Source organism: Ranitomeya imitator, chromosome 2 (assembly GCF_032444005.1).
Source record: "Ranitomeya imitator isolate aRanImi1 chromosome 2, aRanImi1.pri, whole genome shotgun sequence".
Taxonomy (NCBI): Eukaryota; Metazoa; Chordata; class Amphibia; order Anura; family Dendrobatidae; genus Ranitomeya; species Ranitomeya imitator.
In genome coordinates this window covers 598,338,849-598,363,682 of record NC_091283.1, presented here as the reverse complement: position 1 = coordinate 598,363,682, position 24,834 = coordinate 598,338,849, and the positions used below count along the sequence as shown (strand labels likewise).

Here is a 24,834-nt window from a genome sequence, read left to right as displayed (position 1 = left end):
TTCTGGCATTTCCCATTGTGGACTCCTCTGGTCTTTTCAGTTCCCACTCCAAGTTGTCTAGCCTCTTCTCACGGAACTATCCAGACCCTACTACCGGTGGGATTAACCTTTCTGGATTTCATGGAGGTTCTGGGATTCTCTCCACTATCTGGATGACATCCTGGTATTTTCTCCCGACTTACCTACTCACAGGAGGAATGTTCGTCTCGTTCTTCAAAGATTGAGGGAGAATCGTCTCTACGCGAAGTTTGAGAAATGTCTGTTTGAACAGAGGTCTTAACCCTTTCTTGGCTATATTATTTCCGATACAGGTCTCGAGATGGATCCAGAGAAGGTCTCTGCTGTGTTAAAGTGGCCCCGACCTGAGGGAATCAAGGCCATTCAGCGGTTCCTAAGATTCGCCAACTACTATTGGCAATTCATTCCCCAATTCTCCTCTCTGGTAAGACCACTGATCGCCCTGACTTGTAAAGGTGCCAAACCTAAGGTGTTGTGAATTCTGTGGCAGAGCTCCCTCCTGTGGTCACAAGTGGTACTTCGGCTGATTCTCTCTGTGAGCTTCTGTTGGTGGAGGGAAGTGGTACTGCGGCTTCTGAGTTTCCTCCCTCAGGTGATCTGGTGAGGTCGTTAGGTGCTTCTCTACTTAACTCCACCTAATGCTTTGATCCTGGCTTCCTGTCAATGTTCCAGTGTTGGACTTGCTTTTCCCTGGATCATTCCTGTGGCCTGCTGCTCTGCATAGCTAAGTTCTTCTTTGCTATTTGTTTGCTATTTTTTCTGTCCAGATTGTCTAATTTGTTGCTGGAAGCTCTGGGACGCAAAGGGTGTACCTCCGTGCCGTTAGTTCGGTACGGAGGGTCTTTTTGCCCCCTTTGCGTGGTTTTCTTTAGGGTTTTGTGTAGACCGCAAAGTTACCTTTTCTATCCTCGATCTGTTAAGAAAGTCGGGCCTCACTTTGCTGAATCTATTTCATCTCTACGTTTGTCTTTTCATCTTAACTCACAGTCATTATATGTGGGGGGCTGCCTTTTCCTTTGGGGTATTTCTCTGAGGCAAGGTAGGCTTATTTTCTATCTTCAGGCTAGTTAGTTTCTCAGGCTGTGCCGAGTTGCATAGGCAGAGTTAGGCGCAATCCACGGCTGCCTCTAGTGTTGTTTGGAGAGGATTAGGGATTGCGGTCTGCAGAGTTCCCACGTCTCAGAGCTCGTTCTATGATTTTGGGTTATTGTCAGATCACTGTATGTGCTCTGACCGCTATGTCCATTGAATTGCCTTTCATAACAGTACAGGAAGCCAAAAGTACTAATGATTCTCAATAGAGGGAAAAAAGAAGTTCTGAGACCATTTTTTTTTCTTTGCACTGTGTTTTGCCTTTTTTTTTCCCTAGACATTTGGGTGGTTCAGTACACAGGTGTAGCGATGGACATTAGAAGTCTGTCTTCATTTGCGGATCAGCTCTCGGCAAGAGTACAAAAGATTCAAGACACTATTGATCAGAAAGCTATGTTGGAACCAAGAATTCCTATTCCTGATTTGTTTTTTGGAGATAGAACTAAGTTTCTGAGTTTCAAAAATAATTGTAAATTATTTCTGGCCTTGAAACCTCGCTCCTCTGGTGATCCAGTTCAACAGGTTTTGATTGTTATTTCTTTTTTGCGCGGCGACCCTCAGGACTGGGCATTTTCTCTTGCGCCAGGAGATCCTGCATTGAGTAATATCGATGCGTTTTTCCTGGCGCTCGGATTGCTGTACGATGAACCTAATTCAGTGGATCAGGCAGAGAAAAATTTGCTGGCTCTTTGTCAGGGTCAGGATGAGATAGAGGTATATTGTCAGAAATTTAGAAAGTGGTCCGTGCTCACTCAATGGAATGAATCTGCGCTGGCAGCTATGTTCAGAAAGGGTCTCTCTGAAGCCCTTAAGGATGTCATGGTGGGATTTCCTATGCCTGCTGGTTTGAATGAGTCTATGTCTTTGGCCATTCAGATCGGTCGACGCTTGCGTGAGCGTAAATCTGTGCACCATTTGGCGGTATTACCTGAGCTTAAACCTGAGCCTATGCAGTGCGATAGGACTTTGACCAGAGTTAAACGGCAAGAACACAGACGTCTGAATGGGCTGTGTTTCTACTGTGGTGATTCCACTCATGCTATCTCTGATTGTCCTAAGCGCACTAAGCGGTTCGCTAGGTCTGCCACCATTGGTACAGTACAGTCAAAATTTCTTCTGTCCGTTACCTTGATCTGCTCTTTGTCATCGTATTCTGTCATGGCATTTGTGGATTCAGGCGCTGCCCTGAATTTGATGGACTTGGAGTATGCTAAGCGTTGTGGGTTTCTCTTAGAGCCCTTGCAGTGTCCTATTCCATTGAGAGGAATTGATGCCACGCCTTTGGCCAAGAATAAGCCTCAATACTGGACCCAGCTGACCATGTGCATGGCTCCTGCACATCAGGAGGTTATTCGCTTTCTGGTGTTGCATAATCTGCATGATGTGGTCGTGTTGGGGTTGCCATGGCTACAAGCCCATAATCCAGTATTAGATTGGAAATCCATGTCGGTGTCCAGCTGGGGTTGTCAGGGGGTACATGGTGATGTTCCATTTCTGTCAATTTCGTCATCCACCCCTTCTGAGGTTCCAGAGTTCTTGTCTGATTACCGGGATGTATTTGATGAGCCCAAGTCCGATGCCCTACCTCCGCATAGGGATTGTGATTGTGCTATCAATTTGATTCCTGGTAGTAAATTCCCAAAAGGTCGACTGTTTCATTTATCTGTGCCTGAGCACGCCGCTATGCGCAGTTATGTGAAGGAATCCCTGGAGAAGGGGCATATTCGCCCGTCATCGTCACCATTAGGAGCAGGGTTCTTTTTTGTAGCCAAGAAGGATGGTTCGCTGAGACCTTGTATAGATTACCGCCTTCTAAATAAGATCACGGTTAAATTTCAGTACCCCTTGCCATTGTTATCTGATTTGTTTGCTCGGATTAAGGGGGCTAGTTGGTTCACCAAGATAGATCTTCGTGGTGCGTATAATCTGGTGCGAATCAGGCGAGGAGATGAATGGAAAACTGCATTTAATACGCCCGAGGGTCATTTTGAGTATCTAGTGATGCCATTCGGACTTGCCAATGCTCCATCAGTGTTTCAGTCCTTTATGCATGACATCTTCCGAGAGTATCTGGATAAATTCCTGATTGTGTACTTGGATGACATTTTGATCTTCTCGGATGATTGGGAGTCTCATGTGAAGCAGGTCAGAACAGTTTTTCAGGTCCTGCGTGCTAATTCTTTGTTTGTGAAGGGATCAAAGTGTCTCTTTGGTGTGCAGAAGGTTTCATTTTTGGGGTTCATCTTTTCCCCTTCTACTATCGAGATGGATCCTGTTAAGGTCCAAGCCATCCATGATTGGACTCAGCCGACATCTCTGAAAAGTCTGCAAAAGTTCCTGGGCTTTGCTAATTTTTATCGTCGCTTCATCGGTAATTTTTCTAGTATTGCCAAACCATTGACCGATTTGACCAAGAAGGGTGCTGATTTGGTTAATTGGTCTTCTGCTGCTGTGGAAGCTTTTCAAGACTTGAAGCGTCGTTTTTCTTCTGCCCCTGTGTTTTGTCAACCAGATGTTTCTCTTCCGTTCCAGGTCGAGGTTGATGCTTCTGAGATTGGAGCAGGGGCTGTTTTGTCGCAGAGAGGTTCTGATTGCTCAGTGATGAAACCATGCGCTTTTTTTTCCAGGAAGTTTTCGCCTGCTGAGCGAAATTATGATGTGGGCAACCGAGAGTTGCTGGCCATGAAGTGGGCATTCGAGGAGTGGCGTCATTGGCTTGAAGGAGCTAAGCATCGCGTGGTGGTATTGACTGATCATAAGAACTTGACTTATCTTGAGTCTGCTAAGCGGTTGAATCCTAGACAGGCTCGTTGGTCGCTGTTTTTTGCCCGTTTTGACTTTGTGATTTCGTACCTTCCGGGCTCTAAAAATGTGAAGGCGGATGCTCTGTCTAGGAGTTTTGTGCCCGACTCTCCGGGTTTGTCTGAGCCGGCGGGTATCCTCAAGGAAGGAGTAATTGTGTCTGCCATCTCCCCTGATTTGCGGCGGGTGCTGCAAAAATTTCAGGCTAATAAACCTGATCGTTGTCCAGCGGAGAGACTGTTTGTCCCTGATAGGTGGACCAATAAAGTTATCTCTGAGGTTCATTGTTCGGTGTTGGCTGGTCATCCTTGAATCTTTGGTACCAGAGAGTTGGTGGCTAGATCCTTTTGGTGGCCGTCTCTGTCGCGGGATGTGGGTGTTTTTGTGCAGTCCTGTGGGATTTGTGTTATGGCTGGCAATCAGGCAACACAGCGTGCAGTAATCAGCGCACATACAGAGATCTGGCAATAACCCAAAACAATAGGACGAGCTCTGAGACGTGGAATCTCTGTAGACTGCAGTACCTGATCTATCCTCACACAACTGGAAGCAGCAGTGGATTGCGCCTATCACTACCTATGCAACTCGGCACTGCCTGAGGAGCTGACTAGCCTGAAGATAGAAATACAAGCCTGACTTACCTCAGAGAAATACCCCAAAGGAATAGGCAGCCCCCCACATATAATGACTGTTAGCAAGATGAAAAGACAAACGTAGGAATGAAATAGATTCAGCAAAGTGAGGCCCGATATTCTAGACAGAGCGAGGATAGCAAAGAGAACTATGCAGTCTACAAAAAACCCTAAAACGAAAACCACGCAAAGGGGCAAAAAGACCCACCGTGCCGAACTAACAGCACGGCGGTGCACCCCTCTGCTTCTCAGAGCTTCCAGCAAAAGATAATAACAAGCTGGACAGAAAAAACAGAAAACAAACTAGAAGCACTTATCTAGCAGAGCAGCAGGCCCAAGGAAAGATGCAGTAGCTCAGATCCAACACTGGAACATTGACAAGGAGCAAGGAAGACAGACTCAGGTGGAGCTAAATAGCAAGGCAGCCAACGAGCTCACCAAAACACCTGAGGGAGGAAGCCCAGAGACTGCAATACCACTTGTGACCACAGAAGTGAACTCAGCCACAGAATTCACAACAGTACCCCCCCCTTGAGGAGGGGTCACCGAACCCTCACCAGAACCCCCAGGCCGACCAGGATGAGCCACATGAAAGGCACGAACAAGATCTGGGGCATGGACATCAGAGGCAAAAACCCAGGAATTATCTTCCTGAGCATAACCCTTCCATTTGACCAGATACTGGAGTTTCCGTCTAGAGACACGAGAATCCAAAATCTTCTCCACAATATACTCCAATTCCCCCTCCAGCAAAACAGGGGCAGGAGGCTCCACAGATGGAACCATAGGTGCCACGTATCTCCTCAACAACGACCTATGGAATACATTATGTATGGAAAAGGAGTCTGGGAGGGTCAGACGAAAAGACACCGGATTGAGAATCTCAGAAATCCTATACGGACCAATAAAACGAGGTTTAAATTTAGGAGAGGAAACCTTCATAGGTATATGACGAGAAGATAACCAAACCAGATCCCCAACACGAAGTCGGGGTCCCACACGGCGTCTGCGATTAGCGAAAAGCTGAGCCTTCTCCTGGGACAAGGTCAAATTGTCCACTACCTGAGTCCAGATCTGCTGCAACCTGTCCACCACATAATCCACACCAGGACAGTCCGAAGACTCAACCTGTCCTGAAGAGAAACGAGGATGGAACCCAGAATTGCAGAAAAATGGAGAGACCAAGGTAGCCGAGCTGGCCCGATTATTAAGGGCGAACTCAGCCAACGGCAAAAATGACACCCAATCATCCTGGTCAGCGGAAACAAAACATCTCAGATATGTTTCCAAGGTCTGATTGGTTCGTTCGGTCTGGCCATTAGTCTGAGGATGGAAGGCCGAGGAAAAAGATAGGTCAATGCCCATCCTACCACAAAAGGCTCGCCAGAACCTCGAGACAAACTGGGAACCTCTGTCAGAAACAATATTCTCAGGAATGCCATGTAAACGAACCACATGCTGGAAGAACAAAGGCACCAAATCAGAGGAGGAAGGCAATTTAACCAAGGGCACCAGATGGACCATTTTAGAAAAGCGATCACAGACCACCCAAATGACAGACATCTTTTGAGAAACGGGAAGGTCAGAAATGAAATCCATCGAAATATGTGTCCAAGGCCTCTTCGGGACCGGCAAGGGCAAAAGCAACCCACTGGCACGTGAACAGCAGGGCTTAGCCCTAGCACAAATTCCACAGGACTGCACAAAAGCACGCACATCCCGCGACAGAGATGGCCACCAGAAGGATCTAGCAACCAACTCCCTGGTACCAAAGATTCCTGGATGACCGGCCAGCACAGAACAATGAAGTTCAGAGATAACTTTACTAGTCCACCTATCAGGGACGAACAGTTTCTCGGCCGGACAACGATCAGGTTTATTAGCCTGAAATTTCTGCAACACTCTCCGCAAATCAGGGGAGATGGCAGACACAATGACTCCTTCCTTGAGGATACTCGCCGGCTCAGATAACCCCGGAGAGTCGGGCACAAAACTCCTAGACAGAGCATCCGCCTTCACATTTTTAGAGCCCGGAAGGTATGAAATCACAAAATCAAAACGAGCAAAAAATAACGACCAACGGGCCTGTCTAGGATTCAAGCGCTTGGCAGACTCAAGATAAGTAAGGTTCTTATGATCAGTCAAAACCACCACGCGATGCTTAGCACCCTCAAGCCAATGACGCCACTCCTCGAATGCCCACTTCATGGCCAGCAACTCTCGGTTGCCCACATCATAATTACGCTCAGCAGCAGAAAATTTCCTGGAAAAGAAAGCACATGGTTTGAACACTGAGCAACCAGAACCTCTCTGTGACAAAACCGCCCCTGCACCAATCTCAGAAGCATCAACCTCGACCTGGAACGGAAGAGAAACATCAGGTTGACACAACACAGGGGCACAGCAAAAACGACGCTTCAACTCCTGAAAAGCTTCCACGGCAGCAGAAGACCAATTAACCAAATCAGCACCCTTCTTGGTCAAATCGGTCAATGGTCTGGCAATGCTAGAAAAATTACAGATGAAGCGACGATAAAAATTAGCAAAGCCCAGGAATTTCTGCAAACTTTTTAGAGATGTCGGCTGAGTCCAATCCTGGATGGCCTGAACCTTAACCGGATCCATCTCGATAGTAGAAGGGGAAAAGATGAACCCCAAAAATGAAACTTTCTGCACACCGAAGAGACACTTTGATCCCTTCACGAACAAGGAATTAGCACGCAGTACCTGGAAAACCATTCTGACTTGCTTCACATGAGACTCCCAATCATCTGAGAAGATCAAAATGTCATCCAAGTAAACAATCAAGAATTTATCCAGATACTCACGGAAAATGTCATGCATAAAAGACTGAAAAACAGATGGAGCATTGGCAAGTCCGAACGGCATCACCAGATACTCAAAATGACCCTCGGGCGTATTAAATGCCGTTTTCCATTCATCTCCCTGCCTGATTCTCACCAGATTATACGCACCACGAAGATCAATCTTAGTAAACCAACTAGCCCCCTTAATCCGAGCAAACAAGTCAGAAATCAATGGCAAGGGATACTGAAACTTAACAGTGATCTTATTAAGAAGGCGGTAATCAATACACGGTCTTAGCGAACCATCCTTCTTGGCTACAAAAAAGAACCCTGCTCCCAATGGTGACGACGATGGGCGAATATGTCCCTTCTCCAGGGACTCCTTCACATAACTGCGCATAGCGGTGTGTTCAGGTACGGACAAATTAAATAAACGACCCTTAGGGAATTTACTACCAGGAATCAAATCGATAGCACAATCACAATTCCTATGCGGAGGAAGGGCATCAGACTTGGACTCTTCAAATACATCCTGAAAGTCCGACAAGAACTCTGGGATGTCAGAAGGAATGGATGACGAAATAGACAAAAATGGAACATCACCATGTACTCCCTGACAACCCCAGCTGGTTACCGACATAGAGTTCCAATCCAATACTGGATTATGGGTTTGTAGCCATGGCAACCCCAACACGACCACATCATGCAAATTATGCAGTACCAAAAAGCGAATAACTTCCTGATGTGCAGGAGCCATGCACATGGTCAGCTGGGCCCAGTACTGAGGCTTATTCTTGGCCAGAGGTGTAGCATCAATTCCTCTCAACGGAATAGGACACCGCAAAGGCTCCAAGAAAAATCCACAACGTTTAGCATAATCCAAATCCATCAGATTCAGGGCAGCGCCTGAATCCACAAACGCCATGACAGAATATGATGACAAAGAGCACATTAAGGTAATGGACAAAAGGAATTTGGACTGTACAGTACCAATAACGGCAGAGCTATCGAACCGCCTAGTGCGTTTAGGACAATTAGAAATAGCATGAGTAGAATCACCACAATAGAAACACAGTCTGTTCAGACGTCTGTGTTCTTGCCGTTCTACTTTAGTCATAGTCCTGTCGCACTGCATAGGCTCAGGCTTACTCTCAGACAATACCGCCAGATGGTGCACAGATTTACGCTCGCGCAAGCGACGACCGATCTGAATGGCCAAGGACATAGACTCATTCAAACCAGCAGGCATAGGAAATCCCACCATTACATCCTTAAGAGCTTCAGAGAGACCCTTTCTGAACAAAGCCGCTAGTGCAGATTCATTCCACAGAGTGAGTACTGACCATTTTCTAAATTTCTGACAATATACTTCTACATCATCCTGACCCTGGCATAAAGCCAGCAGATTTTTCTCAGCTTGATCCACTGAATTAGGCTCATCGTAAAGCAATCCGAGCGCCAGGAAAAATGCATCAACATTACTCAATGCAGAATCTCCTGGTGCAAGAGAAAACGCCCAGTCCTGTGGGTCGCCGCGCAAAAACGAAATAATAATCAAAACCTGTTGAATAGGATTACCAGAAGAATGAGGTTTCAAGGCCAAAAATAGCTTACAATTATTTCTGAAGCTCAGGAACTTAGTTCTGTCACCAAAAAACAAATCAGGAATCGGAATTCTTGGTTCTAGCATCGATTTCTGATCAATAGTATCTTGAATCTTTTGTACATTTACAACGAGATTATCCATTGAGGAGCACAGAGCCTGAATATCCATGTCCACAGCTGTGTCCTGAAGCACTCTAATGTCTAGGGGAAAAAAAAGACTGAAGACAGAGCTAAGAAAAAAAAATGATGTCAGGATTTCTTTTTTCCCTCTATTGGGAATCATTGGTAGGCTCCTTGTACTGTTATGGCTGGCAATCAGGCAACACAGCGTGCAGTAATCAGCGCACATACAGAGATCTGGCAATAACCCAAAACAATAGGACGAGCTCTGAGACGTGGAATCTCTGTAGACTGCAGTACCTGATCTATCCTCACACAACTGGAAGCAGCAGTGGATTGCGCCTATCACTACCTATGCAACTCGGCACTGCCTGAGGAGCTGACTAGCCTGAAGATAGAAATACAAGCCTGACTTACCTCAGAGAAATACCCCAAAGGAATAGGCAGCCCCCCACATATAATGACTGTTAGCAAGATGAAAAGACAAACGTAGGAATGAAATAGATTCAGCAAAGTGAGGCCCGATATTCTAGACAGAGCGAGGATAGCAAAGAGAACTATGCAGTCTACAAAAAACCCTAAAACGAAAACCACGCAAAGGGGCAAAAAGACCCACCGTGCCGAACTAACAGCACGGCGGTGCACCCCTCTGCTTCTCAGAGCTTCCAGCAAAAGATAATAACAAGCTGGACAGAAAAAACAGAAAACAAACTAGAAGCACTTATCTAGCAGAGCAGCAGGCCCAAGGAAAGATGCAGTAGCTCAGATCCAACACTGGAACATTGACAAGGAGCAAGGAAGACAGACTCAGGTGGAGCTAAATAGCAAGGCAGCCAACGAGCTCACCAAAACACCTGAGGGAGGAAGCCCAGAGACTGCAATACCACTTGTGACCACAGAAGTGAACTCAGCCACAGAATTCACAACAGATTTGTGCTCGGGCTAAGCCCTGCTGTTCTCGTGCCAGTGGGTTGCTTTTGCCCTTGCCGGTCCCGAAGAGGCCTTGGACACATATCTCTATGGATTTTATTTCTGATCTTCCCATTTCTCAAAAGATGTCAGTCATTTGGGTGGTCTGTGATCGCTTTTCTAAGATGGTCCATCTGGTACCCTTGCCTAAATTGCCTTCCTCCTCTGATTTGGTGCCATTGTTCTTCCAGCATGTGGTTCGTTTACATGGCATTCCAGAGAATATCGTTTCTGACAGAGGTTCCCAGTTTGTTTCAAGGTTTTGGCGAGCCTTTTGTGGTAGGATGGGCATTGACTTGTCTTTTTCCTCGGCTTTCCATCCTCAGACTAATGGCCAGACCGAACGAACCAATCAGACCTTGGAAACATATCTGAGATGCTTTGTTTCTGCCGATCAGGATGACTGGGTGTCCTTTTTGCCTTTGGCTGAGTTCGCCCTTAATAATCGGGCCAGCTCAGCTACCTTGGTTTCGCCATTTTTCTGCAATTCTGGGTTCCATCCTCGTTTCTCTTAAGGACAGGTTGAGTCTTTGGACTGTCCTGGTGTGGATACTGTGGTGGACAGGTTGCAGCAGATTTGGACTCATGTGGTGGACAATTTGACCTTGTCCCAGGAGAAGGCTCAACGTTTCGCTAATCGCAGACGCCGTGTGGGTCCCCGACTTCGTGTTGGGGATCTGGTTTGGTTATCTTCTCGTCATATTCCTATGAAGGTTTCCTCTCCTAAGTTTAAACCTCGTTTCATTGGTCCGTATAGGATTTCTGAGGTTCTTAATCCTGTGTCTTTTCGTCTGACCCTTCCAGATTCTTTTTCCATACATAACGTATTCCATAGGTCATTGTTGCGGAGATACGTGGCACCTATGGTTCCATCTGTTGATCCTCCTGTCCCGGTTTTGGTGGAGGGGGAATTGGAGTATATTGTGGAGAAGATTTTGGATTCTCGTGTTTCTAGACGGAAACTCCAGTATCTGGTTAAATGGAAGGGTTATGCTCAGGAAGATAATTCCTGGGTTTTTGCCTCTGATGTCCATGCTCCCGATCTTGTTCGTGCCTTTCATGTGGCTCATCCTGGTTGGCCTGGGGGCTCTGGTGAGGGTTCGGTGACCCCTCCTCAAGGGGGGGGTACTGTTGTGAATTCTGTGGCAGAGCTCCCTCCTGTGGTCACAAGTGGTACTTCGGCTGATTCTCTCTGTGAGCTTCTGTTGGTGGAGGGAAGTGGTACTGCGGCTTCTGAGTTTCCTCCCTCAGGTGATCTGGTGAGATCGTTAGGTGCTTCTCTACTTAACTCCACCTAATGCTTTGATCCTGGCTTCCTGTCAATGTTCCAGTGTTGGACTTGCTTTTCCCTGGATCATTCCTGTGGCCTGCTGCTCTGCATAGCTAAGTTCTTCTTTGCTATTTGTTTGCTATTTTTTCTGTCCAGCTTGTCTAATTTGTTGCTGGAAGCTCTGGGACGCAAAGGGTGTACCTCCGTGCCGTTAGTTCGGTACGGAGGGTCTTTTTGCCCCCTTTGCGTGGTTTTCTTTAGGGTTTTGTGTAGACCGCAAAGTTACCTTTTCTATCCTCGATCTGTTAAGAAAGTCGGGCCTCACTTTGCTGAATCTATTTCATCTCTACGTTTGTCTTTTCATCTTAACTCACAGTCATTATATGTGGGGGGCTGCCTTTTCCTTTGGGGTATTTCTCTGAGGCAAGGTAGGCTTATTTTCTATCTTCAGGCTAGTTAGTTTCTCAGGCTGTGCCGAGTTGCATAGGCAGAGTTAGGCGCAATCCACGGCTGCCTCTAGTGTTGTTTGGAGAGGATTAGGGATTGCGGTCTGCAGAGTTCCCACGTCTCAGAGCTCGTTCTATGATTTTGGGTTATTGTCAGATCACTGTATGTGCTCTGACCGCTATGTCCATTGTAGTACTGAATTGCCTTTCATAACACTAAGGATTGGACTCCTGAGGCCGAATCAGCTTTCACCTCCCTCAAACAAGCTTTCTCAACTGCCCCAGCTCTTCATAGGCCTATGATCAACAAATGGTTTTTCCTTGAAGTGGACGCTTCATTGTCTGGAGCCGGAGCAGTCCTCACACAAAAACTATCTACCGGTAAGATGGTGACCTGTGGTTTCTTCTCCAAGGCATTTTCACCCTGTGAATGTAACTACTCAATTGGTGATAGAGAGTTGCTGGCAATTAAGCTAGCCTTAGAGGAATGGCGATATCTGCTTGAAGGCGCAGTTCATCCAGTCATCATTTACACTGATCATAAGAATCTGTCCTATCTTCAGTCTGCTCAAAGACTCAATCCTCACCAAGCTCGTTGGTCATTATTCTTTGCTCAGTTCAATTTGTCTCTCCATTTCCGCCCTGCAGAGAAGAATATCAAAGCCGATGCGCTTTCCAGGTCCTTCTTGTCAGACGACCTGAAGAGAAGCCTCAGTATGTCATTGAACCGTCCAAGATGATCACGGTGGCTCCACTCAGGCTGTCGCAGCTCCTTCCTGGTAAGACCCTTGTAAATGAAAGAGACAAGAAGCGAGTTCTACGTTGGGGTCATTGTTCTAAGCTTGCTGGACACGCCGGCTAAAAGAAGACGTTACGACTAATATCCCGACACTACTGGTGGTCCACCTTGTGCCAAGATGTTCTGAACTTTGTTGCAGCCTGTCCCTCCTGTGCTCATAATAAAACACCCAAGAAACTGCCAGCTGGTCACCTCCTCCCGCTCCCAATTTTGTCTGCTCCATGGCAACACATTGCCAAGGATTTCATCACGGATCTTCCAGCATCATCGGGTTGTACAGTAATCTGGGTTGTTGTGGACTGGTTCTCCAAGATGGGACATTTCACTCCACTGTCTGGTCTTCCTTCCGCTCCTAAACTTGCAGAGCTCTTCATTCAGCATGTCATTCGGCTTCACGGACTCCCACTCCACATTGTCTCCGACAGAGGAGTCCAATTCATTTCCCGATTCTGGCGGTCCCTCTGTATAATGTTGGATGTTACCCTGGACTTCTCCTCCGCCTATCACCCACAATCTAATGGCCAAGTAGAGAGAGTGAATCAAGTCCTCACCAACTATCTGCGACACTTCGTGAATGGTCACCACAGCAACTGGGCCGACCTGCTGCCATGGGCTGCGTTTTCCTACAACAATCATGGCGAGTCCTCCTCTAGCTCCCCATTTTTTATGGTTTATGGACAGCATCCTAAGATCCCGACTCCACTGCCTCTTGCTTCTGGCAATCCTGCAGCTGAATCCCTGGCTAAGGACTTCACAAAAGTCTGGACTGAGACGAGGACTTCACTGGAGCAGGCATTGGTTCGAATCAAGGAACATGCAGATGAGATGTCTAGATCCTCCACATTTCCAACCCGGAGATAAGGTATGGCTGTCTTCCAGGCACATCTTAAGGTACCTTCACACTAAGCGAGGTCGCTAGCGAGATCGCTGCTGAGTCACAAGTTTTGTGACGCAACAGCGACCTCAGTAGCGATCTCGCTATGTTTGACACGTAGCAGCGACCAGGCCCCTGCTGTGAGATCGCTGGTCGTATCGGAATGGCCTGGACCTTTTTTTGATCGTTGAGGTCCCGCTGGGTAGCACACATCGCTGTGTTTGACACCTTACCAACGACCTCGTTGACGACTCAGACACCGACACATAGGCGTGCATTTGCGTTGCCTTTTCCGCACCCCTCTGATCCGATTGGTGGTCGCTACTGCATTTTGATTGGCGGTCATGCCTTCAACAGAAGGCGACATAGTAGCGCTTCCATCCTTTGTTCCTGACCACGTGGTGGTTTGCAGATCGTTGTAGAGTTCTCCGGCCTGCGACTCCTCTTCGATTTATCTATTCTTCAACGGTTCTTCTGACACCTTTTGTGCACGGTAGGTATCGTTTGGGGTCTCAAATGCGTTCCCACCGAAGGGCTATTGTGTCGCCACATAAGGCAAGGCCGCCACCAATCAGAACACAGTAGCGACCACCAATCGGAACTGAATGGGCGCAGAAAAGGCAACGCAAATGCACGCCTGTGTGACTACAACGTCACACAGGATGTCCCTCATCGAGGTCTGAATCGTCATAATAGCTGCCATATGACAGGGTCACAACAACCAATTACATCTTTGTACAGGTCGCTACAGGTCACTGCATCGCTACTGCGTCATTGGGAAGATCTCACTGTTTGACATCTCACCAGTGACCACATAGCGAGGCAGCAACGATCCCTGACTGGTCGTATCGTTGTCGGGATCGCTTTAGCGTCGCTAAGTGTGACAGGGCCTTTAAGGTCCCTTCTTATAAGCTGGCTCCTCGCTTCATTGGTCCCTTTGAAGTACTCCACCGGATCAACGATGTGTGTTATCGTTTGAAATTGCCTGCCTCCTTACAGATCCATAACTCCTTCCATGTATCCCTGCTGAAACCAGTTGTTCTCAGTCGCTTCACCCAGGATCCAGGTAAATTTCCTTCTCCTGTCAGTTCCGAGGACATCTATGAAGTTAAGGACATCCTTGCCATGAAGAAAAGAGGGGGCAGGTCACTCTTTCTAATTGACTGGAAGGGACTCGGCCCTGAAGAGAGATCCTGGGAGCCTAAGGAGAACATTATTGCCCCGGTTCTTCTTAGAAAATTCTTGGCTGGTTTGAAGAAGGGGGGGCGTAAGGGGGGGTACTGTCATGCCCTCAGCCGCAGGTTCGGTCTCCGCTGCGCAGGGAGACCGGCAACTATTACACAGCCTTACTCACCCTGTCCGTGGCTCCAGATGATCAGCGGCTCCTTTCTCTGCTAAGAACCTGCATCCTCTTGGCAGGTCTCCTGGAAATGCTCTTAGGAGCCGCGCCCCGCTTCCTGCACATACTTGAAACAGCAGGGCACCTGTTTGATATTAGGCTTGTCTGTGCTATGATGCTCTGTGCATAAAAAGCATCCTCCCCTTTAGGGAGGTGCCTGGGCAACGTGTTCATTCTCTGGATTGTTGCCTCTGCTTCAGGCCACGCTCTGCTGTGCTCTGCACTTAACTTTCATGTCTATTTCCACAGAGTCCTCTTCTGGCATTTCCCATCGTTGACTCCTCTGGTCTCTTCAGTTCCCACTCCAAGTTGCCTAGCCTCTTCTCACGGAACCGTCCAGACCCTGCTACCGGTGGGATTAACCTTTCTGGATTTTATGGAGGTTCTGGGATTCTCTCCACCAGCAAGTCCAAGTATTCTACAGTATTGCTAGTTTGTCAATACGGGTCGTCCTCTGGTCCTGGCTTCGCGGCATTCAGACCACCTAGTGTTGTGACGGGGGAATACCTGTATAGGGGTACACCTTACCCGGTGCTCCACCACGTGGTACAGTGTCGTGATCCAGAGGTTCCTCCCTCTGACACCTTTTCCCTTTTTGTTTTACCTTGTTAATAAATATCTTTTGGTTTATGAGATCCACTCTCCTGTCTTTTGAGTATCGGGTATACAGCCGCTACTGCACCATCAGTGGTCTAGTGAGTCCACTATACCTTGTCACACCCTGTGGGCGTTACACACATATTAGTCCTTCCAAATTTTCTCTTTAGTTTCTTGTTTCAGATGGGAACCCAAAGGGCCATCCAAACTAATATCTCCCCGAGCTGGATTATCTAGTCTATTACCTGGGTCAGTGGATCCAGTACCCGGAACCCCTGTACCCAAAACCGGGGGGCTCCCTCTTTCTTTAGATTGGCACCCCAACAACGCCATCACAAGGACCGGATTGCTGCTGTGGAAACCAGAGGTCATCATGACTAAAGGACTAAGTAAAAGAGTTTGAAAACATGCAAAAATATTTTGAAAAAATATCACAAAATAAATTAAAAAATGAATTTTTTTTTTACTCAAAAAATACATGTATTTATTTTTTTAAAAAGTACACATATTTGGTATCATCAAGTCAGGAATGACCCGATCTATAAGACTGTCACTATTTAACCCCTTCGCTGAACACCATAAAAAAATAAATAAAAAGCTTGGCAAAAAACTATGCTTTTTATAATAATTCCAGTGGAATAAAACACAATCAAAAAGAAAAATATACTGTAAATAAAAATGGTACAGCTGAAAATGTCATCTTGTCCCACAAAAATCAAGCCACCATACAGCTTTATCAGCTGGGAGTAATAAAAAAAAGTTGTAGGTCTCAGTGTAGTGATGCAAAAACAATTCTTTACTCTATAACATAGTTATTATTGTGTAGAAGAGCCAGAACATTAAAATAATAGATAAATGTGGTATCGCTGTAATCATACTATAATAATGAATAAAGCCGTCTTATCACTTTTAACATTTGGTGAACAGCATACCAAAAAAAAATTACTGAATTGCTGTTTTTTGTTCATTCTGACTCCCAAAAAACAGAATAGAAAGCGATCAAAATATGTTTTGTGCCCGAAAATTGTAACAATTAAAGCGTCATCTCGTCCCACAAAGACAGGCCCTCACATGGCTCTGCTGGCAGAAACGTATAAAAATTATATCTCGCAAAATATGGAGAAAAAAAGCATCTTTTAGTGTATGATAGCAGCAAAACATAAAAAACTATTTTAATCTGATTATAAATTGCTAAAATTGCACCAACCCAAAGAATAAAGTCGTCTAATATCTTATACTGCACAAGGTCTAATATCTTATACTGCACAAAGAACGGCGTAGGAAATAAATAAAAACAATTCTAGACCTGCTGTTGTTTTGTTAATTCTGGCTCCCAAAGATTGCAGTAAAGCTCAGCTCACATTTATCCTGCACTGTACGCTGAGCGCTTACATCGGGGTTTCTGTGCAAATCTCTAAAACACAGTATTCAGACGGAACCCCCGGTGGAAGATTCCCTATAATGAGCACGATAGAGACACTGAGAACTCTGTCTGGCCAATGATCCGGCAGTGTCCGTCTTTTTAAACGTGAATAAAAACGCAGTTGGCCACAGTGTTTTGCACCTCGACACTGCTGAACAAAGGCCAGACTTAGTCCACAGTAACTCTGCTGCCTCATTATAGGAAATGGATTTCTCGGGGGTTTCATCTGAATCATGTCATTCAGAGATTTGGATGGAAACCCAGATGTAAGTGTTCAACGTAGAGCGCCGGATAAATGTGATCCAAAATGCTATGTAAAATGTTCCAAATTAAAGCTTCAACAAAATGCACAAAAAAGCAAGTACCCACTCAGGTTCATCATCTGTCAGTGGAAATATAGGGGACTTATACATTACTTGTAACACAAAGGCGGTTGGGAAAGCGCTATGGCTCCTCACCCCTCAAAAGAAATCCAGCAAATTTTGCACTCCAAAGTCCAAATGTCCCCCCTCCCTTTTGAGCCCCAGTGTGCCTAAACCACATTTAAGCATCCACATGTTTGACATTTTTGTAGCCATGAGAGCACACTTAAAGCGAACCTGTCACCAGGTTTGACCGATACGAGTTACGGCCTCTGCCTTTCAGGCCTTATCTACAGCATTCTATAATGCTGTAGTTACAGCATTCTATAATGCTGTAGTTAAGTCCACAATCCGACCTGCAAGAGAAGAAAAATAAGTTTTATTATACTCACCAGCAGGGCGGTCTGGTTCAATGGGTGTCAGAGGTCCTGGTCCGGGGGCCTCCCATCTTCTTGCGATGTCACCCTCCTGCTTGCTTTATTGCGCTCCTGCACATGCATACTTCTCTGCCCTGTTGAGGGCAGAACTAAGTACTGCAGTGCGCAGACGGTGGGAAAGGTCAGAGAAGCCCAGTGCCTGCGCACTGCAGTACTTTGCTCTGCCCTCAACAGGGCAGAGAAGTACACCTGCACAGGAGTGCGATGCCGGGGAGCCATGAAGCAAGCAGGAGGGCAACATCAAGAAGATAAGAGGTGCAGGACTAGGACCTGCGGCACCCAACGGACCAGGCTGCCTCAGAGGTGAGTATAATAAAACCTATTTTTCTTCTCTTGCAGGTTGGATTGGGGGCTTATCTATAGCCTTATAGAATCTATTATATAATTATAGAAATCTTGCAGGCCACACACCCCCATCTATGCTGGATTTTGAGTATAGTATAAAGTATATAGTATAAAACACATCTAAGATCTGCTGTAGCTGGTGCAAATTTCATATTTTGGCACACGGGCAGCCTAAAATCTGTGCCAGATTTATTAAGAGGAGTGTGCCTCTAAATAACTTAATCAAATTTTACTCCACGATACTTAGCCTTAAGACTAGCATATAAATGACAGTTTTAGTAAATTACTCCTATAATTTAATATTCCAATTCATGAAATCCAGAATCAGAAATGTAATGCTAAGTGCAGAACTGGTAAGTGAGGATAATAATTAGACTAGGACTACACAGGCACTGCATGAACTTCTTGATAGCAACTAAAGCTAATGATAATGAATGTGGTCCTGCAGAAATTCAGCAGGTGGATATTTATGCTGACTGCTAGGTCGATATGACCACATCTTGCGTGTCCTAGCCCAGTCATATTTACTCTGATAAGGTGCAATATAGAAGTACAACATTTGTGATATTATGTCTTGCAATCAGTCATATTTTATTAAAAGCCATATACATGAATTATTACTTGAAATACTGACTCTGTACTGTTATTTCTAAACAGGCTTGCTGTAGGCTGCTGCCAGTTGATAGCTAGTCTCAGATGGAATAGTGGATTGGTGCTACATTTATTTTATCCATAGGAAGTCAGTAATTGTCCAATTTTCTTAAAGGTGACACTCAGAAGTTGGAGACCGTGTGGCTATCAGGGATTTGTCAAAATGAGAAGAATGAGGCGGTGAGCAGTAAACTGGACATTGACAACATGGCCGGAGTCTTCTATATGCTTCTGGTGGCTATGGGGTTGAGTCTTCTAGTCTTCTCTTGGGAACACCTTGTGTACTGGAGGATGAGGCACTGTGTACCCAGCTCTTGTGTGGAGCAGAGTCTGCTGGGGATCAGTCGGGTAAGGAGAATGGAATTAAAAAACAAGACCTTGACTTCTGGTGCTGCTCAAATGGAAGAGAATCACATCCAATGGTGTTGTAAACCCTCTTGATAATATCTTAATTTACAAGTGCACTATTCAGCACTATTTGGAGCAGAAACTTGTCTGGTTAGTGAAGGAGCATCTGCTCCAATGCACGTTTCTTTCTTCTTTGAAAAATATATGTGACACCATTAGATTTGATCCTACTCTTTTTGAAGCGCTCTAGAACCAAAGAGACACATTTTACCAGATTTTCAGGCCTCAGTGATCTTAGCCTTTTTGCTGTGATGGATAACCTTTTTAAGATGAACTGCCTCATTGGCAACAAGGGCACAGGGAAAAAATGCAATGGTTTTGGAAAGGAAAAATGGAACAAATCCTTCTGTCCTCCTTGGCAAAATCTAGTACTTTTATGGATCCTTATTTGATTACTTGGTTTGCCATTGCTGCTAATTTTTATGTAAAGTAAGTAAAGACTAAATCCTTGCAGAATGAAAGAGAAAAAAAAATCACATTTAATGGAAGTCGTACACCAATTTCTTATTTGTACTAATCTTGGAAGAAAATTAATATTTTTATCTGCCTTTAGAAGTTCTGAGCTTGTACTAAGCCCTTGTTATCTGTGCTTAGTGGAGATGAATATTTGATCTGCATAGATATAGCAAGCGACACATAACTACTCCGCAGGTCTTTCTGTGCAGCTGTAGATTTGGGATTTCATGATACTTACAGAATGTTTTTCCAACTAACAGACATACACTTATTCAAATTTCTCACTTCTGTTCTTAAATCTTTAGGGGATTTACAGTTGTTTTCGTGGGGTTCAAAGTCCATCTCGTGGTCCTGCCTGCCCTGACCCAGACGTAACGGGGACTCCAGTACCAGCCAATGTTTTGAGGGTACTGCAAACAGCAAGGGATCTGGTTTCTTCTTCTGGAGTTGGAGGTTCCCTGGAGACTGCATCTCATGCTCTACGTACATGGAGACAGCGGAGCGCAAGTCTTCAAGCTGCTTTTTCTGTACAGGGATCACAACAGCCAATTCAAATCATTTCATCTCCTCAATGTGGTGGCAACACCAAACCAGTAGCAACTTTAAACCATGCACCAAGTGGATCACTTATTTCTCCTGCATTAAGATCTTCTCATGGAGCATGCTTTCCACCAGTGGATATAGACCTCCCATCAACTCCAACACTCAAGTTCCTTTGTCAGGAGAATGCCACAAAGGTTTCTCTCACATCACAGAATGGAAACATACAAGAAACAAAACTGGGCATCAACAGCCCTTCTGATATTTCTCACCTTACAATTAGCAAAAGACTGGAGCCAACGCACAGACAGTCCACCACTTCCACTGCAGCTCCTCAGCACTGCAGCTCTTGGTGCCCTTCCCCTATTCCAAGGCGAGTATCAAGACGGCCTTACTTGTTGTGTGATTCCCTCCATAGGGAAGATTTGAGGTTACACCAAAGATGTGGTGGACCTTACTACTGTTCTCTTCCTCATACCTCCGATGTGTGCCCTTTCTGCAGCAACAGCAATAGTTATCCTATGAGGCATAGAGGAAGCAAATGGGGTAACCCTGTTTCCAATAAGTCTTCCCAAAATGAAGCATGTTTGCAGGAGACAATCTCCACACATGGCATACCATCCACCTTAACTAACAGAGACCCACACACTGTTTTTAGCATGGCTACTCTAGGAAGGACTGCGTGTTACTCTGACATGGGAAATAATAGGAATCCCTCCTCTTCATCTTTAGGAACATTTCCAGGTGGCCGAGCAAGAACCCACCATCCTACTGAAACATGGAGAAGAATAAGCTGGGAATCAGAAGTGTGACATTTATGGAATACCTTTGTGTATTAGGACAATAAAAACTGTGCCAGATTTAAAGGATCACAGTTGACTGTGGAAGCTCAGGTGCAGGACATAGAAATAGAGGTCTGTGAAATTCTCTATACCTAACCGGAAAAAGGCTGTAGTGGTGTTATCAATGGCGTGGATTAGGTGCAAACTATCATATTGTCACTTTACATTAAAGGGTATGTCCACATTTGAACACCGTTTTACAGTTCATAGGCAGAATCAACAGCATATTTAAACTTTTGTAATATTCTGCTTTTCTTATCTTGTACTGTTTCTAAGTTACAATCTTTTTTTATGGCCAGAGCTGCATTAATAGTTATAGTGGTTCATATTAGAAACAGTCATCAAGTTTGTCTTCACATCCCATAAAATTAGATGGGCTCCTATAATGCAGTAGAATGGTCAGCTTTTCTTCAAACTTTATTGTATAATATCATTGTCTAACGACAGCACTCCTCAATATGCAGATCATCAGATCAAGCTTTGTACTGCCTTTAAGGCAGCTTCTTCTCTCAATAGAACATTTCCTCAGGGGTAGGAAACCCTTTTAATGATGTGTTCCCATCTCATACATTTATGGCATATCCATAGGAGATCTAAAAGACATAACCCAGTCTTATACCTCTGGGAATGGAGAAGTGGCTTCGCATGCGTATTTTTCTCTGTTCACTTTTATGGGAATTCTGAAAATAGGTGAAGATGCTTAGGAAGTGAATCAATCAGATACCTATGTCCATACCCTCTATGTCAGAAATATCTGAGATGGGAATACCCTTTCCATTGGTTGTATATGCAAACTGGAAAAGTTGTTCGATGGTGTCCACCAGAGATTTTAATCGTACTTATCAGCAATATAAGGTTATAACAATACTCACTTCTCAAAGACCACAAAAGTTATACTGTAGATGTACGGTAAGTTCATCTGCTTAATCTGCCATATTAAGCTAAGTGCTTATCGTGAGTATTTGGTGAGTTTTTGATGTCGCAAATTTTCGGAGGCGTTTCTACACCAGTAATCTAAATTAGATTACTTGCATTGCATTTTTATTACATTTTTTTTTACATATGGTTTTGTCTTGTTTTTTTCAGCTGCAATTTTTGACTTTTTTTTGTATGTCATATTTTAAATAAAACTTCTTTGTTTTGGATACTTCCTGTTCCTGAAAGTTTTGATAACACTTTATTGCTAATGTGATGAGCAGGTTACATGCTTTTGTAGTGCGTTTCACCTGCATATTCCTTTTTTATTTATGAATTTTTTTCTTAAAAAATAAACAAAATGGGCATGAGATTTGTATAAATTCCATGCACTTTACTGGAACTGTGAATCTGTGTGCACATGTTGCGTTTTTTTACAGCGTTTTTAAATCTTGGATTTTTCACAATGCCTGAAGGAAATCCTAATGCCAGGAAAGTGAGTAAGAATCCTGAAGTGTCATGCACACATTACTTAATTGTGCTATGCAGATTTGGTGCAGATTCAGCTCTTGTGCTTGTCACTTCTTCCAGCGTTTTTGCAGCATTTTTTCAGCAGGTCTAAAAATTATTGCAGATTTACTGAATTTTTGTAGGTTTTTTTGCTTGAGTTTTTAGACAGCAGCGAATGCTATAGAGCTAGATAATAGCAATAGATTATAGATATATATAGATAGACAGACAGGCATATAGACATATAATTGCATAACCCCCGAAAATATAATAAAATTGAACTGTGTGGAGCTTATTGGACAGCTTTTTATGATTAAATAAATAAAGAAATTAATAAAAAATGACATGGGTGTATTTTTATGTGTTTGTTTTTCTGTTTTCTTACTGGGTTAGCAATGGGGTTGTCTAACACCAGGGCTTGATGTCAGCTGTGCTTTTGGACACTCAACAGCTGACATAAACTCCAAGCCCCATTACTCCAATTGCCAATGCACTAGTGCAATCAGGTAGAGCCAAGGTGAAGCACCAAAATTGGTGGATCTAATGTGATGCTCCACTTCTGGGGCAGCTGCGGGCTAGTATTTCTTAGGCTGGGAAGGGCCCAATATCCATGGGCCTTCCCAACCTGATAATATCAGCTCAGAGCTGTCTGCTTTACCTTTGCTGGGTGCAAAAAATGAGGGGGACTCCACATTATTTTTTTCATTTATTTAATTATAAGAAGTTGTCCAATAAGCTCCACAGGGTACAATTTTATATATCAGGAGGTTATGCAAATATATGTCTATATATCTGTTAGCCTGTCTATATATCTGTCTTTCATTGTCGGTATGTCTATGTCTACATGTCTGTCCAAAAACATATTGAAATCACGGCAAAAACAAGTGTTTTTGCTGCTGTGTTTTCCTGCTAAGTGATGCAGAAATGGTGCCAAAATTTCTGCATCCAAATACTCAATGTGTGCACATAGCTTAAGACGCTACTTTTTTGCACAACGAAAAATATGCTGCATCAAAAACTCACCAAATACTCATTTAACCTTAATCTAGAAAGCAATAAATATTATTGTGATTTAGCCAGGGATTTCTGTCTCTGTATCTTGGAGTTTTCTAAATTTGCCATTGTATTAAATGGTTGTATTAAATGGTTACAGATAGAGATGAGCGATGGCAACTACAGTTCACGGTCTAGGTCAGTGTTCCCCAACTCCAGTCCTCAAGAGCCACCAACAGGTCATGTTTTCAGGATTTCCTTAGAATTGCCCAGGTGATAGAATTATTGCCTGTGTAGGTAATGGAATTATCACTTCTTCAATACGAAGGAAATTCTGAAAACATGACCTGTTGGTGGCTCTTGAGGACCGGGGTTGGGGAACACTGGTCTAGGTCAATGCTCTGGCTGTGAACAGGAGTTGCGTGAATTTCCTTACCCCCTGGGATCAGCTTATATTTAGCCAGCCTGGCAAGACGTCACTTGTGCACAACACGTATAATGTCAGGCCAGCAAATGAAACTCCGCGTCAAGTCTGAAGCTCAGTGAAATTCACGCAACTCCTGTCCACAGCCAGAGAGCGTTGATGTGGACCATGGTTGTGCAAAGCAATACACTCATCTCTAGTTACAGGATTATAGCGCAGAAAGAAAACAACATTTTTGTAAATTAGTATCTGTCGCAAGTCAAGTGTAAATCTTCTAGGAGGAATTTAACATCTTTTTATCAAGATATTTATGTTTTTTTTTGCCAAGAAACAACCCGAAGTATAATGTTGTGGAAGATGGTACATTAAAAGGCTATGCAACCATTTGGGATTTTACTCCAGTGCATCTAAAAAAAACAGTAAAGTGGTTTCCCACGAACAAAATACATTTAATATAATATTAATAATAATGCGTTTCACAATTGGATGTAACATAGTAACATAGTAACATAGTTAGTAAGGCCGAAAAAAGACATTTGTCCATCCAGTTCAGCCTATATTCCATCATAATAAATCCCCAGATCTACGTCCTTCTACAGAACCTAATAATTGTATGATACAATATTGTTCTGCTCCAGGAAGACATCCAGGCCTCTCTTGAACCCCTCGACTGAGTTCGCCATCACCACCTCCTCAGGCAAGCAATTCCAGATTCTCACTGCCCTAACAGTAAAGAATCCTCTTCTATGTTGGTGGAAAAACCTTCTCTCCTCCAGACGCAAAGAATGCCCCCTTGTGCCCGTCACCTTCCTTGGTATAAACAGATCCTCAGCGAGATATTTGTATTGTCCCCTTATATACTTATACATGGTTATTAGATCGCCCCTCAGTCGTCTTTTTTCTAGACTAAATAATCCTAATTTCGCTAATCTATCTGGGTATTGTAGTTCTCCCATCCCCTTTATTAATTTTGTTGCCCTCCTTTGTACTCTCTCTAGTTCCATTATATCCTTCCTGAGCACCGGTGCCCAAAACTGGACACAGTACTCCATGTGCGGTCTAACTAGGGATTTGTACAGAGGCAGTATAATGCTCTCA

The 24,834-nt window shown here is 44.5% G+C and overlaps 1 protein-coding gene across 1 annotated transcript in view; it reads left to right on the top strand.

Moving 5' to 3' along the window:
- GRIN2C (glutamate ionotropic receptor NMDA type subunit 2C) overlaps positions 1-24,113 on the top strand; it is a 143,657-nt gene extending 119,544 nt beyond the window's left edge. The window contains exons 11-12 of the mRNA XM_069752370.1: positions 18,764-18,996; positions 19,818-24,113. Coding sequence (XP_069608471.1) covers positions 18,764-18,996; positions 19,818-20,864 — 1,280 coding nt within the window. The 3' untranslated portion in view covers positions 20,865-24,113. The remainder of the gene's footprint in view (positions 1-18,763; positions 18,997-19,817) is intronic.
- The last annotated feature ends 721 nt before the right edge of the window (positions 24,114-24,834 follow it).